A 14,571-nucleotide genomic window follows, 5' to 3' on the forward strand; every position below is an offset into this window, starting at 1 on the left:
ATTTAAAAAAACAAGCTGTGCTTTTAGGTTTTCATTGCAGAGTGTAAGAATTGGACATTATACCACAAATCCTGATTCTTTTGACCTCAAATTTCAGGAGGTTGGTTTTAATAAATCAAACAAACACTCCACTCACTTTGCAGTAACAAAATTAAGCAGAAATATGTCCAGGTGTTACCCTTCTAACAATTTTTTTTTTTTTTATTTACAAGGTTTCAAGTCTGTGGCACTGCTGTTTCTTGACAATATATTTCACAAATTCTTCCTTTCTTTCCCTACCATTCACAATATTTGCTTTCACTTCAATGTACAAATACTTCTTTCATGGAAAGCACGTACTACTTCTGTCCCCATTCTATTCACTCGATTGTTTCCAAGGACTGACTTGCCGTGTTAATTGTGGGGTGGGGTTTCTTTCAGAATAATCAAATAATGAGGGAGGATTTACAGACATTTTTGCATACTAAATCTCACAATGCATGCACACAATCCATGGGCTTTCACATCATGCTCTTCTTTCAAAGTGTTAAAACCACAATACCATTAAGTTCTCTTGTATTTGGGTGGCAACTGAAGAGTTAAGTTGCAAAGTTTCACATACTTTTGTGTCCATTTTTAAAAACAGAAAAAAGGAAAATGTTGCAAAACAGCTGCAATTTTTCATGGCTTAATACTCCTTAAGAAAGCAAAAGCAATGTCCCCAGAAAAGGACATCGTACATAGCCTCATATGAAAGTGACTTAAAAGAAAGCACAATCATTTCCACTGTGATGCTATAACATTCCTCACAAACCTTTTATTTTTAGAAGTTTTTGTTTTAGCTGTACTTGTCTGCTCCAACCTAGAGACTAACTTCTCAAATTCCAGCAAAGGAAATGATACATTTCATTAATTCAAGATTTTAAGATATTTCTTCATTTCAAGAAACAGCACTAAAAAAAAAAAAATCAAAACCAGTAAAATTCCTCTAAAATCATTTTGTTTGTTTTTAAGCCAGAAGGGTCACTAGCCATGGCTGGGATATACAGTTACTGTAGTTAAAGATTCTTCATTAAATGAACTCACAGTAATAAACTGCTCCCAAACCAGTCCAGCTGTTCTGCTTGGGAACCAAACCAGCATGCTACAAGTATTTATGAAATTTCATGGTTACCCAAGCTGTCCATGCCTCACGTTCAGTGACTTGGTTCCGCTTTTTAAAAGCGTACGACAGATGCGACACTAGCACTCGCTTATTTGAGGGAAAAAAACCCCCACAAAACAACAAAGCCTGCTCTGCTAGGAACAAGGACAGGATAAGCAATACAGGTCAGTAAACGTTGGGACATTTTTGAGAACCCCTAACGATTAATGAAAATGCACAGTGAAAGACAGATTGAGAATTTTCTTTACCAAAATGACCACATAAAGAGTAGCATAAGCATCACAAACTCACCACAAAGGAGACGTAGCTGTATCTGCACGAATTAGACACGATAGCTTGAGACACTCCTGCATACCAATAAGGAGAGGTACTCCGTCCCTTCAACGAAATGGTAACTTGTACTACGAGCTAGATGCAGTTCATGCAAAACATACTACAGAAGCAGTTGTGCTGCAGTGAAAATCCAAGTTTCCACAAGAATTATTAAATAAGGAAAACCTCAAATGATCACACTGTGCAACCCTATAAAGAGATTGCTTTTGAAAAACAGTTTAACCTTTAATTACTAACAATAAAAGGAAATGAAAAAAATAGAGAACCCTTGAGGAAAAAGGCTCAGCATGTGATAAGCTCATTAAACATCGAGTTTAATGAAAACCCTATTGTAAACAGCAGTAGGATATCTCCTCCCCTACTAACTGATTCAAATCACGTACAGTCCTCCCCAGAGTCGGCTCCAAATGGAGCTGGACTTCTACAGGCTTTGTTGTCAATATGTATTGTAACGCTGAAGTATTTTGCATGAACAAACCCCCACTAGCTGCTGAATTCATTCACTAGTTCTGGTAAATAAAAGCAAGTAAATAATTATTAATATGATTAAATAAAGATTTCCTGGATTGCTGAAGACATACATGATCAATCTGTGAGAAAATCTGTTCCAAATTAGTTATATTTAGGAAAAAAGTGGGTTTTGTTTGGTTTGGGGTTTTTTGTTTTTTTTAATTTCATAGTGCCACTTTGTTTCCCAGAGAAAGACACAAGCTTCTGCAAAACCAGCAGTGCAATATAATGTTGTTGTTGTTTTTTTTTTAATTAATTGCTTGTCCAAATACTATTATCTTTTCAGAAAACCCAATCAGTTCATGGTGTTAGCTTTCATGCTTCAGCGGCTCACACACTATTTTCTTAAATAAGACATACAGAGTTCAATACACGTAGCATCGAGTTTTTGCTATCACAGGCTGGGGTCCTGCCGCCACACGTGCACGTGTACGCACACATCCCCTGCCACGGTGTTAATCCCCTCTGGATTTTGCTTCATTAAAATTAAAACAGCTATAGAGTAACAGCTATCTCTCTCTCTCATGCAAATATTTTTATAACGTAGAAACGATGCCAACTTCTACATTTCCTTCAATTTCACCAAGTTTAGCTCCTAGGATATTTTACTGCATTATTTCTTGATTATCATATAGCATTATATTTTGATTATCAAAATAGCACGGTCAATACAGTCACTACCTTTTCCTTCTGTTCCTCAGTTTCCGATACTATGACATACTGTGGCCCTGCAGAAGAACACCTAGTTAGCATCTTCACGTTTGCAACAGCCTTGTATCACAATCACCGCATCAAGTGTCCCCCTGAGGTGACAAGAAATTTTAAAATTTCAGCGACCTTCACTTGGAAACGGTTCTCATGGGGGTAAGAATATTCAAGCCGGAGCTTTTAACTCCTAACGCACTGCCGGTAAACCTGGAGTGAGTAAACCAAGGCTGCGGAGAGCGTACGCACGCCGCTGCAAGTGCCCAGGTGTCACCCGCAAACCCAGGCGCTGACAGCCGAGAGAAAATAAGAGCAAATGAACGCGCTTACACGTTAGCAACGCCGCACTGCCTCCTTACCCGTCATTGTTATGGTCCCCAGCATTTCTTAAATTACACCGATGACGAGAAACTTCCTTCTCCCGGTCTGAGGTTCCTCCTCCCTGCGTGGCGGGGGACGCCGGGGCGCGGAGCGGAGCGGGCCCACCCGAGGCGAGAGGCAGCCGAGAAACAGCCGGGCCGCCGCTGCCTTCCCACCGCCCGCTCCCCGGCCCGGCCCGGCCCTCCCCTCCCGGCCCGGCCCCGCCTCTCTCCCGCCCGGCTGGGACGGGCCCCGCCGGCTGCCCAAGGGCGGCTCAGCCCCTCCCGCCCCGCGGCTGCGCGGCGGGCAGTTACGGTCACTGTGCCTCGACGTACCCGTCCGGAAGCTGTCACCTCGGGTGCTGTTTGCCCCTCCGGAGAGAGGGGGTGCCGGCTCCGCAGGAAGAAATAGCCGCTTTCCAAACAACCGACCACTTCAGTTCCCGCTTTTGTAAGGCCTGTTTGAGGCGGTTTGCCACGAAGTATCCACACCAAACCTCAACAGATGCTAGTGAAGAGCCCTAAGTAGTTTACTCCTCAAACAAAAAAAAACCATACGAAACACTTTTGTTTCTCATTACTGAAACATTTGCTCCTTTGCCTATTAACAGCCACTTGGGGTTGAGGGGGTTTTTTTGTCGTTCTGTTTGAGTTTTTTGAATTGGGATTCTCTACAACCTAATTACATTATAAATAGTCCCAAATTTTGCTGTCAAGTGTTTCAGAAAGGTATTACTCTGGATACTTGTAGCTCTTACTGCTAGTAAAAAGGGATGCAATATGATAAAATAAAATGTATAGGATCGGTATCTGATATAGGTGACCTCCTATTATAGTTGGGTATCTCCAAAGCTCTGAGGCTACACAGCTACTTGGGCTAGCTGTACGCACCCTTTCTGACTTTAATGGACAGCACCGGCGCACTTCCCCATTAATTTAATCTACTAGTGGCAACTTTGATGAGTCTGGATCATCGCTCAGATGGTCTTCCAAATGTGAGATTCAAATAATGACGACAATAACAAACAAATCGACTGATCCAAAAATCCTTCAATCAAACATTCCTTTACTGTAAGCAGTTACCTGTGTTGCCTCAGTGCTCGGTGTCATGATACTTTATTTCTGATTTTACAGATTTTGCAAACAAGGTGAGATAAAGAATAAGTGGGGAACATGAAGAAATGTAGAGATAAAATGATTTATTTCTCTATGTGGAGAGATTTCTCTGCATGGAGCATTTAAGAGAGACCTCTTCCCCATCTTTATTCATCTGCCTAAAGATATGTGGCTCAGACTCTGTGAGGTCCAGAGGGGCGGATATAAACAGTTATGAATATCTGAATGTAGTTTTTACTTCAAGAATTATCTTTTCAATGCTTGACCAGACAGGTTTTATTTGTCTCTATGGATAGTGTCATTTTCAGCAATTGTTACCAGAAAATACACGCTGCATCACCTCCATAAAGGCATTTTTTCCTTTGAGAGCAAACGCATAGAATTATGTTCCCTTTCACATAAATTATGCTACCATGTAGGCTTGGTTCCACTGACAACAGTAAAATAAATCCTGATTAACACAGCAACATCAAACCACCACATGAGAGACGATTACCAAAGAAAGCGAAGACTTTTCAGGCAATCTACTCACGTCCAAATTCCTAATGCTACCTATGTCCCCAACACATCACGCATTTGGTCACGTGTAACTGTCTGCCTTCAGAGAGAGCTTCTCACTTCTTCTCCATTACACATCCTAGGAACACAATTTCTGTACAACTGAAGCTACAACCCAGAATTATTCAACAAGAATTATAACCTTTTCTATGAACTTGAAATTCATGCCCTTTTAAAGGCTTTTTCTGCTACTCGATCCAGAAGCTGATCAAGATCATGATACCAACATGAAATCTTCTGACACTACTTCAAATCATCAGTTATTTTCTCTTCCTTCATAACTCTGTTTAATGAGTATCCTCTCTCCATCACTATCCACTTAAGAATACAATTTTCAAGAGAAGCAGTCATAACTGAAAGATAAACCATGTTGCATCCCATATCTACAGTGCCAAAAGCCCCTACCAATATGATAAAAAAGCAAGCACAAAAATCCAGCATTAAATATGGCAACCTTCTTTTGGGATAACGGTGTGATGGCAATTAATCTGAAGGCATGGCAAAGACTCGCCTTTACTAGAACTGGAAGCCTAAAGCACACTAAGGGCTACACAGTTGCCTTAAGCCGCTCTTTGGGCTGACACTGAGAAACGGGCTCCATCCCACCCCTTCCCCATCCCTCCTCTCTGCTCTCACACCGGCTCTGACTGGAAGCTATCTCTCCCTCTTGCCACCCCTGCCAAAAAGGTCAGCACGCAGCGGGATCGCCGGAGCGGATCTCTCACCGCGCGGCCGCAAGCGGGAGCAGAGGGAAGGGGGCAGCTCCAAGAGGCTGAGGAGGGCAGGAGAGGTGGGCTGCAGTTCACGCAGCACGTTTCTGACGGTGCGGCAAGGCAAGAAAGAGATTCCCAGGACAGAGCAGACAAGGGGCACCTACGATGAGAAAGGTTTTGCAGTCAAAATGCAAATCTGATTAAAGGCAGTTGGAAAGGGAACTTTAATCAAGGTGGAGCCAACAGATCAGCAGCTTGTCCCTTCCTGTGAGTTCCAAATAGTGAATTATCATTAATATCACTAATGAATGAACATAAAAGGGTTTCTGTCCTGCTGAAGGAAGAGGCAGGCCTATGCAGCAGAAACTCCCAGCATCAGAAGTGGAAACTGAGCTGTTCCTTCAGGTCAATGGTTGAGAGACTGGCAGCAGGCAAGAGGCACCACAGGGTGCACTGAAATGAAGAACCACCCCTAAGGGGGAATGGGTAGCACCCCCCCACACTGACACCAAACAGCTTCAATCCACAACCCATTTGTTATCTCAACTCTGCTACAGAGAAAACCTCTCCCAACAAAACAATGACCTAGAAGAAGCACTTGAGCAACCAAGAGATCACTTGAGTAACTACCATCACTGCGAGATGGCTAGCTGAGCCCCATTTCAATTTCTCACTCCATTTAGCATCTGGGCCTCTATGATGTGTCCACTGAACACAGGTTTTTACATACCATTTATTCCAGCAGCCTCTGCTTGCTCTCCGGGCGGTTCTTGGAGGGGTGAAGCCACCTCTGGCTGCTGCCCATCCAGCTCCTGAGGTGCTGTAACAGCTCCTGGCTGCTGCGGCTCCAGTGGTGGGGCATCACGCTCCAAATTGTCTTCATTAACATCAGGTACTGGTAAACTTGCATCTAAAACCTGCATGGTCAAGTATTCATTGAAGGATGGTAGGGAAGGAGAAAGAGAGAAGAAAAGAAAAGGAATATCAGTATTAGGCCAGTTTTTTTTTCACCACACAGAAAATATTGTTCTTTCATTCTCATATTGCATATATACATGCAAGCATTTTGGGAAATAAATACTTCTGTGCTTCTCTGTAGTACTCCTCCTTTTCAAAATTATTAACTTCAATAAATCAAAGTACTTCTGTGAGGAAAAAAAAAAAGACATAATCTGGGACTATTTATTTTACTGTTCTCCTGCATGATGTATGTGGAAGAAGCAAGTCTTACAGACAATGGCCTATAACTTTGTGTAGAAATCAGTATCTAGCATGAAGGAAAAGTCCAGGATAATGTGAATCTAGCTGATGGAAAGATAGTTTTCGTTCTTCAAAATGTCTGGCACAATCGCTCTGATATATGCATGAATCCTGCCTACATTACAGCCTTTAGTATCGCTCCTCTGCTGATGTGCTTATCTTATCATCACAAGCAATACAATTACAAAGAAACTGAACTATTCAGGGCAGAAAGCAGAATATATATATATATACACACACACATACATATATAAATATCCCATAAGGAAATTCATTGAAACTGGGATTAAAACTAGAATTTCTGGGCCTCAGTTATTAGGCAGAGGTTATTCTTACAGGGAGGGGAAAAGCTTTGCTAATCTTTGGGACTCTGCACTATAATATTGGAAATGTTTTTTCTAGGTTTGCTAATATGTGTAAAAAAAAAAAACCTCTTCAGCTTCCATATTTGATACATTTTAATTATGTTCAGAATTTATATAGGCTTGCCATGTAACAAGGAAGATGCTTTTTAAATAAAAATATGCTTCTGAAAGTATGAAATGTGGAAGTATGAAAAATACTTGCCTTACCCTTTAATTATTTGTTAATTAACTAGCTTTTCAACCAATTGTATTACCTTCCAACAGAAACCATTTCAACTAATTAACCACATCTTAAATCTCTATTCCTGAAGCGTAGGTTTAAAGTTCCTCTGGTAGAACAGCAAACCTTAATTACATATCGTTGTCTTATTACTCAGCTGTGCTCCCAAAATACTGCCATCGAAGCCCTGTTAATTAAGCGAAGGAACCACAGACACATCCCATCTTTCGGTGCCAAGTAACATCCAAACGCTTGAAGCGCGAAACAGGGATCAGAAAGATGCCACATTCCTGACAATTCTCTTCCAAAACCCACCAAAACAAGCTTCCCAATGGGGAGACCCATTTATTTATTTTTAGTAGCAATTAGCCCACTGCAGCGGAATTTCAAATCAACTTACAAAGTGCCGGGCAAACACCTTTCCTCTTATCATTCGACCCCCTTCTCACGTGCCAGGCGGGAGCCGGGAGAAGCGCCGTACCCCCGCTTCCACAGGCAGCAAAGTGTGCGTTCGGGTTCCCAATTTTCAGTTCAGAAGCCCTTAATTAAGCCAAATTGTTTCCACCTGGCCTTGCTGTGCTCCTCAAAGCTGCCTTTCACAGCCACATAATCCACCTCACGAAAAAGGACCCCATTCTACTCGGCTGCCAATACCACAGATGGAATAATTTGGCTTCAGAGTTTTCACATGCTGAGACCAGATATTAAATAGAAGAAATACGGAATGGCTCAACACTCAGATTACATTCCCGCTTCTCACATCATCCTTCTCATAAATCTAAAACACAGGAACTCAGGAGGAATAAAAATGCCACAGCACCGAACAAAGGCATGTAAACTCTGGGAAGCTCTTCTGCAGTCACACACAGTGTTAACTGAACAGTAGTAACGGATTAAAGACTAGCAACACACAGACACATAAAACAACAACCCAATTCTTACAGGACTTTGAGATTCTTCAATACAAATTTATTAAAGGACAACTATTAATTTTTTTAAATACTAAATTTTACTCATTCATTCTCGTAAGACAACTGCTACTCCTGCAAACACAAGAACGTTAACTTTACTGTCTCTAAGGGCACTTGGCTATCTGAAGATATAGCCACGGATGGATACTTCAAGACGACACCCTCAGAATTAGCACCAACAATTCTTTGAAGTCAAGAAAGCCAAAGGCACTGAACATCTTCGCTTTATCTTTATTCAAAAATTTCCTTGCCTTTCTTTCCAAACCTCCCCCAGTCAGCAAACAATTTTAAAGCTAGAGTCATATGTATAGACATACCTGTATAGGCACATAAAGCTCACCATTTGCCTGATACGGACCCACGGACTCTGCAAGGAACCAGGGTAGAAAGGAACTGGGTACCCCAATGCAGTATAACCTGTCTCCTTTTTAAATCGAGCCCTAAGTGTTATGACAAAATATTAACTACGGTAACACTTAATATTCCCCCAGCTCTGAATTTATTCTACAGTCGTGATGAATTGAGGAAAACAGTGACTGTACACCATCCCAAAGATTTGTGACCAAAATTCAGAAGTCACTGGATCTAGCATATAAGCCTTTGGATCTATAAAATGCTATGATACCTTCCAGTATGAAGGATAGAATTAAATGTAAAAACATTACTAAACGTAAGACTGTAAGCAGTTTTTACTACTAGCAAGTACAATTATAATCCTTGTTCACTCTGTACATAAATTCAGTTTTGAAAGCAGGACCCATCAGTCACAACTGAGTAAAAATGTAAATACATGAAAAAACTAAGTATTTTCAAATTTGACCAGACCTGCAATATAACCCTACCCTGCCAGGGCATAGGGACCTTTTTACTCCAGTCCCCTGGAGAAAGAGCTTGATGTGATTCTTGGCCACAGGAGGGCAAATTTGGATTTTTCAAATCAAGTGTTCTACTTTAAATAATTGATTAATCAAAACTAATAAAACAAAATTATTTCCTAAATTAAAATGCGTGCAAAGGAGAAGAAAATATGCATCTTCGGAAGGGTTGTAATGTGATGGAAGACACAACAGCATCATTAGTTTTAAAAAAAAATTCTTCTGTTTCAGGCTTTTTATGAGGGTCAGTGCAGTCTGTCCCACTGCATTAGTCCTCAAAAGAAACTAACTTCAATTTTCACTCACATTAACTGCTTCATTTCTCTGAAGGGATCTAAACCTTTAGTTTAGTCCAATTATGTCTAATTTAGTAACCTGTGTTCTTAATTCCATTGAGAATAGTTGTAAAGCCTAGACAAATATAAAGTCAAAGTTCAGAGAGATGGGTGAAAACCTTGAAGACAAAATTAACAGTATTAGGAACCTCGCTATTCAGCTCTGTATATTTATCTACAGGTAATGAGACATTACAGTTGGCAAGTTTATCAACATTTATCAGGTTTCTGCGGCACACATTCATCGCTCTCCTTTGATTATTAGTTAATTTATGAATGTGTTGTCTGATAAATGCAGGAGAAACCAAAGAGAACTGATTATCCGGTTCACTGATCCTTCAGCTTCTTCATTCCCAAAACAAAGGGCCATCAGTGAAGCAACACTTTGGCTTCTGTCATGCCACTAGTATATATCATGCACGCATTTTTTTAAATATTTCCCTCGTATCCACCACAAAGGTGGAAGCAAAGGGCAGACACACAGCTCATGAGACTAAAACGCGCAGGGCTTGTTGCCCACATCACTCTAACCAACCGCAGCTTCTGCTCCATTTTGCATATAGCATTAGGTCCAACGGTTGGACCCCACTAAATGCATACAAAATTAAAAATTCATAAAGAAAACTAACACAAAGAATTACATGAGATATGGACGAACAGCAGGTCCCTGATCTCTCACTGTACATTAGCGCATGCTTCATTCACGCGCTATTCTGGAGGGGCGAGCGGCACCCAGCTTCTTCCCCCACCAGCAATCACCACCATTCCCAACATTCCTTGTACCAGACCCAAATCATTCCAGGGATTCCTCACACCAGGCCCAAACGCACCAGAGTTAATTTTGCCTCATTCTGTTAATCCTGCTACACTGATTCTACATTAGATTACTAAAATAGCCAGATCCAGCTGTCTGAACAACTGAGCAAACTAGCATAACGGTCTCTAATATTTTTCCTGAAACTTCGGGAAAGCTTGCAGCACCCTTGGTCTGCTCAGGGGGTCTGCTCTTAACACATGCTGCTTCATTAAAAAGATCTTTAAACACCAACTTTTGGAAAAAAACCCTGAATTTAGGTCATTCCAACTCTGTTCACAGCAGTTTGTCTTGTTTTGCAATAGCTAAGGCAGTAGAGGTTTGTGGGACACCGCAAATTCCAGGTGGAGAAAACAAGGCCCTTACTCTGTAAGGCACGTAACGGCATACTTAATTTCAGTACCTTCTTTCTGGGTAACATCTCCTGCAGACAAAGTCACGAGCCTTCTCCTTACCTTTCATTCCCTCAGATCCATCCTCTTCTGTCCTAACTCTGAGCCTGACTTCGTCATGACACCTCCTCATGGATAACCACCCTCGAAATCCACTAAAACAAAACCAACAGGTTTTTTGCTCCCAAATCACCTCTGTGATCTCTTTTTGCAACCTGGTGCGAAAGCACTACTGTCATTCTGGTCCACACCTTAAGCCTGACCCAACCTGAGCTGCTTCCCAGGTCTCACATCTTTCAGCTTTCTGCAAAGCACTCCCAGGACACCACCTTACCCTATGGGTTCACATAGGTACAACTCATGCAGATGCTAAGGATCAGTTAGAACAAGGGCTGAGCACAAAGCAAGTTGCGGTCATTTCAGTAACTACAACCACAGCTTGCATTTCCAACCAGAAGGACTTTCAAAGACTCCTCTTTGCATCTCTGTAGCCTCTATCACATCAAACGCAAGCTAATTGCCTTGGCTTTCAAAGTGCCCTCGACACTCCCTCTACCACCTCCCTCTTATCTCCTACACAATTAGGGGGTTATTTCACGCTTTCGGTGGATCCATGACACCAATTTCCATTGTGCATTTTTTCAATTAAGCATTTTTATGCTTTCTCCCCAGCCACCCCACAGGCATGGGCAGACCTCCAAACCTTACCACTAAACTACATCAGTCTTTTCCGTCCCGGTGGGAAGAGAAGTACTTAAAGGGAATCAGACCCTGTTGAACCAGGAGAACCCTGCAGCCTCATCATTCAGGCCAAATGCCTCAAACTCGAGTGGTTTTTAGCTGGGGCTCTTAGAGACGCAGTCTAGGGACCTTCCCGTGGTACTTGATTAAGCTTAGTTTTACCATCGCTGGTGTAGTGCTTTCAGGCTGACTCAGCTCCCGCACCAGAACGCAGTTGTTTAAACAGCAGATGTAAGTCTGTCCCAGCTGTTATTTGTCAGGCGCTCAGACAATAAGACACTCTGACATTTCAGCTGGTAACCTCTTTAGAAGAGACAGTTCCAAATATTTACTGTCTAGCAGACACTTGCTCTCATTACAACGCAGGTAGCGTAATCAAGTTACTACTCAGAAATGGGAACTATCCCGAAAACACCATTTGAATGCTCGCTGCTCTTGAGTAGGGGCCCTTGCCTGCGAGCAAGCCAGGAATTCACCACACAACATTTTAAAGCCATCAATTGCTGCAAAAGATTATCTCTGCCAAACTTAGATTTTGCTGCAAGAATAGCTTATTAGCATGCCAGTATTTTTCCAGATTCTCTCTGTAAATGTTATTCCCTGCGCCATTTCAGGTAGCTGCGCCAACACAGCTTTGCTCCCTCAGCAGGGCCGCAGAAAGAAACCTGTACTAAAACCAGTACCTTCGGCTTCTAAATAAAATAAAAGCAAGGGGTTGGTCTCGATTTCTTCAGCTGAGATGTTGGTAGGATGACACAGCTCTCCTTGCATCACCCACGTGGCTCATAGTTGCTCTCCGCCCTGTGGGACCTCAGAGGGCACCACGCTGACATCGTTTCCCAGTCTCCCTCTGATGCTCAGCATCCGAATGGGAAGTCGGGCAAGAGCTGCGTCACTGTATGAAAACAGAGGGAGCTCACAAGATGGAGGTGCCCGAACCAACTTAGCCATGTCCTGCCACCAGCAGAGGTGTCACCCAGCTCCCTGCCCAATCCTGCTCACAAGGTCCTGCCTGCTCCCCTGCACCTGCCGCTTCTGCTGGCCGAGCCAACACATCTTGCCAAATCAGCAGAGAATGACTTTGCCAAAGAAGCTGAACAGCTTTCTGTGGGGTCAGCTCCTGGAATGAGCTCGCCCAGTGCCCAGAGCAGCAGAGGGGAAGCTGCAGGTGCCCTGGGGAGGAGGCAGGAGCAGAAGACCCATGCCATCAGACACCTCAAAGCTTCTGTGGGTCTGGGACACCCAACATTTGCCTGCTGTCCTCTCTGAGGCTAACAATCTTGTTCCTACTTCTAGCACTATTATTTCTGAAATCTATTAAATCCTTCAGATAAATCCACAGAAGCTTCAGTATTCTGTGCTACTCAGGGCAGTCTGATGGGGAGGTTTCGCAAGCTGACAAGGGTCTGCCAGCTCACTGCCACCAACCAGGAAAGTTTCTTCATTTCCCCTCCTGCCCTGCTGCACGTTTGCCTTGTCCTGGCTCTGGGTGTCACCTGAGCATCACAGGAATCAAATGAATTCACTAATACATCAGGGAACTGACCCAGCAAAAAAAAAAACAAAACAACCACCAAGCCACCAAACCAACCACTTCACTGTTTCCTGAAGGGTTAGTGAGTTTAATTGGCTTACGGAAAGGCAAGGTGAGGACCAGACACGGTGCAAGGTGGGACTGCATCATCTGGGGCAAGACAGGGAAGAGGGACTGGGGATTAGGAAGAGGAGGGGGAAAAGAGTATCGCTGCTCAAACAGTGAGGAGATAACTCCATCAGATCAGCCTTCTGTGGGACCACACCCTGTCCCTTGATTTCACCAGGACTTTGGGTGTTGATTCACAAATGCGATGAATTCAGTTCAGGCATGCGAATGGATTAGTACTTCCAGATCAGTCACACTCCCCTGCAGAGAGGACTTCCCGCAGCAGGGCGGCTATGCAAGATAAGGAGCAATTCCTCCACTGCCAGACTTTAAGCCCTGTCTGCCACAGTAAAAAAAAAAAAAAAAAAAAAAAAAAATCAGTTTCAAGTCCCAGTATCATGCTGGGCTGGAAACTCTGGAGCTGCTTAACGTGTAATTCAGCATCAACTTGTGAAAGGATGGGGTGAACAGCTGAGGTCCCAAACCCTTGAGCCCACGTTTAAGCTGCAGTGCTTGCGAGTGGACACCCAAAGGCTCCTCAATACCTCTGGGACTGTAGACCGAGTGCTTTACAGGGTCTCTCACACCTCCTGGGCTGCCAAAGTGAGAAACACAGAACTGTACACTCCCCCTTCCAGTAACTAGGACATGTCAAAAACTGGTATCTAGCCAGAGTCACACGTGACTAATTTGGCCCTTTCTAGAAGAAAAGGCAAAGAGGTTTTAATCTTGTACAAAATACAACTATGTCATGAAAGAAACTTGATCAAATATTTTGAGGAACCTCAAGTGACAAAAAAGCACAACTGCTGTGAGATTTTATAACCTATATTAGACTACTTGCCCAGACAGTTTGTTTGTGATTGACTTGCCAAGGCTCATTCAAGTTGGATTCAATTAAAGTCACTTTTCAAAGTTTTTCTTCTAGAAGAAGAGGTTGTGAGAAGTGTTTTGATTTGGAAAGTGCAAGAAAGACGACGATCTTTCAAAATGCGCCCATTGTATCTTCTGCAAACAAATTAGCTCTTTGGCAGATTTCTCCAGGGGCATTGCAGGATCTGGTAATTTTCAAATTCAAAAGGCCAAAAGGAATAATGATAAAAAATCATGCCACTAATTTGCACGAAATCACCTTACTGTAGTGAGAACAGACTAAGATACAAAAAAATATGACCAAACTTCATTAAAACTTATTTTTATTTAATGTAACTGAAGGCAAAAATAGCTGTTTCAGAAGAACAGTAGTAATACAACTTCTTACAGCAGTGAAATGAGAACTTCCCCACCTTTAAACAGTTCTACTTAAATAACAAGGTAAAAATCTATTAGAAAACATTTTTCCTAAAGCGTAGAAGACACAAACAACAGTATTAATCATCTGTATTTGAGAACAGCATCAATGGTATTGTCTTTTTTTTTTTGGTGTCTTAGTTCCCCTAACTGGATAAATATGGCTATGAATGTTATGTTCCTTCTTCAAAGTCACATTATCTTCATTTTTAAACAATCACAGTAGCC

At 42.4% G+C, this 14,571-nt stretch overlaps 1 protein-coding gene across 4 annotated transcripts in view; it reads right to left on the minus strand.

The window, feature by feature from the left end:
• Positions 1-14,571, minus strand: part of AKAP12 (A-kinase anchoring protein 12) — a 31,709-nt gene that overhangs the window by 15,440 nt on the left and 1,698 nt on the right. The window contains exon 2 of one of the 4 annotated variants that reach the window (XM_075748398.1): positions 6,169-6,355. In XM_075748398.1, coding sequence (XP_075604513.1) covers positions 6,169-6,355 — 187 coding nt within the window. Of the gene's footprint in view, positions 1-1,435; positions 1,884-2,668; positions 2,782-3,051; positions 3,265-6,168; positions 6,356-14,571 lie in introns of those variants that run through there. The other 3 variants (XM_010305997.2, XM_075748401.1, XM_075748400.1) reach the window with 3 other exon arrangements.

This window comes from Balearica regulorum, chromosome 3, assembly GCF_011004875.1.
Source record: "Balearica regulorum gibbericeps isolate bBalReg1 chromosome 3, bBalReg1.pri, whole genome shotgun sequence".
In the NCBI taxonomy this organism is placed as follows: Eukaryota; Metazoa; Chordata; class Aves; order Gruiformes; family Gruidae; genus Balearica; species Balearica regulorum.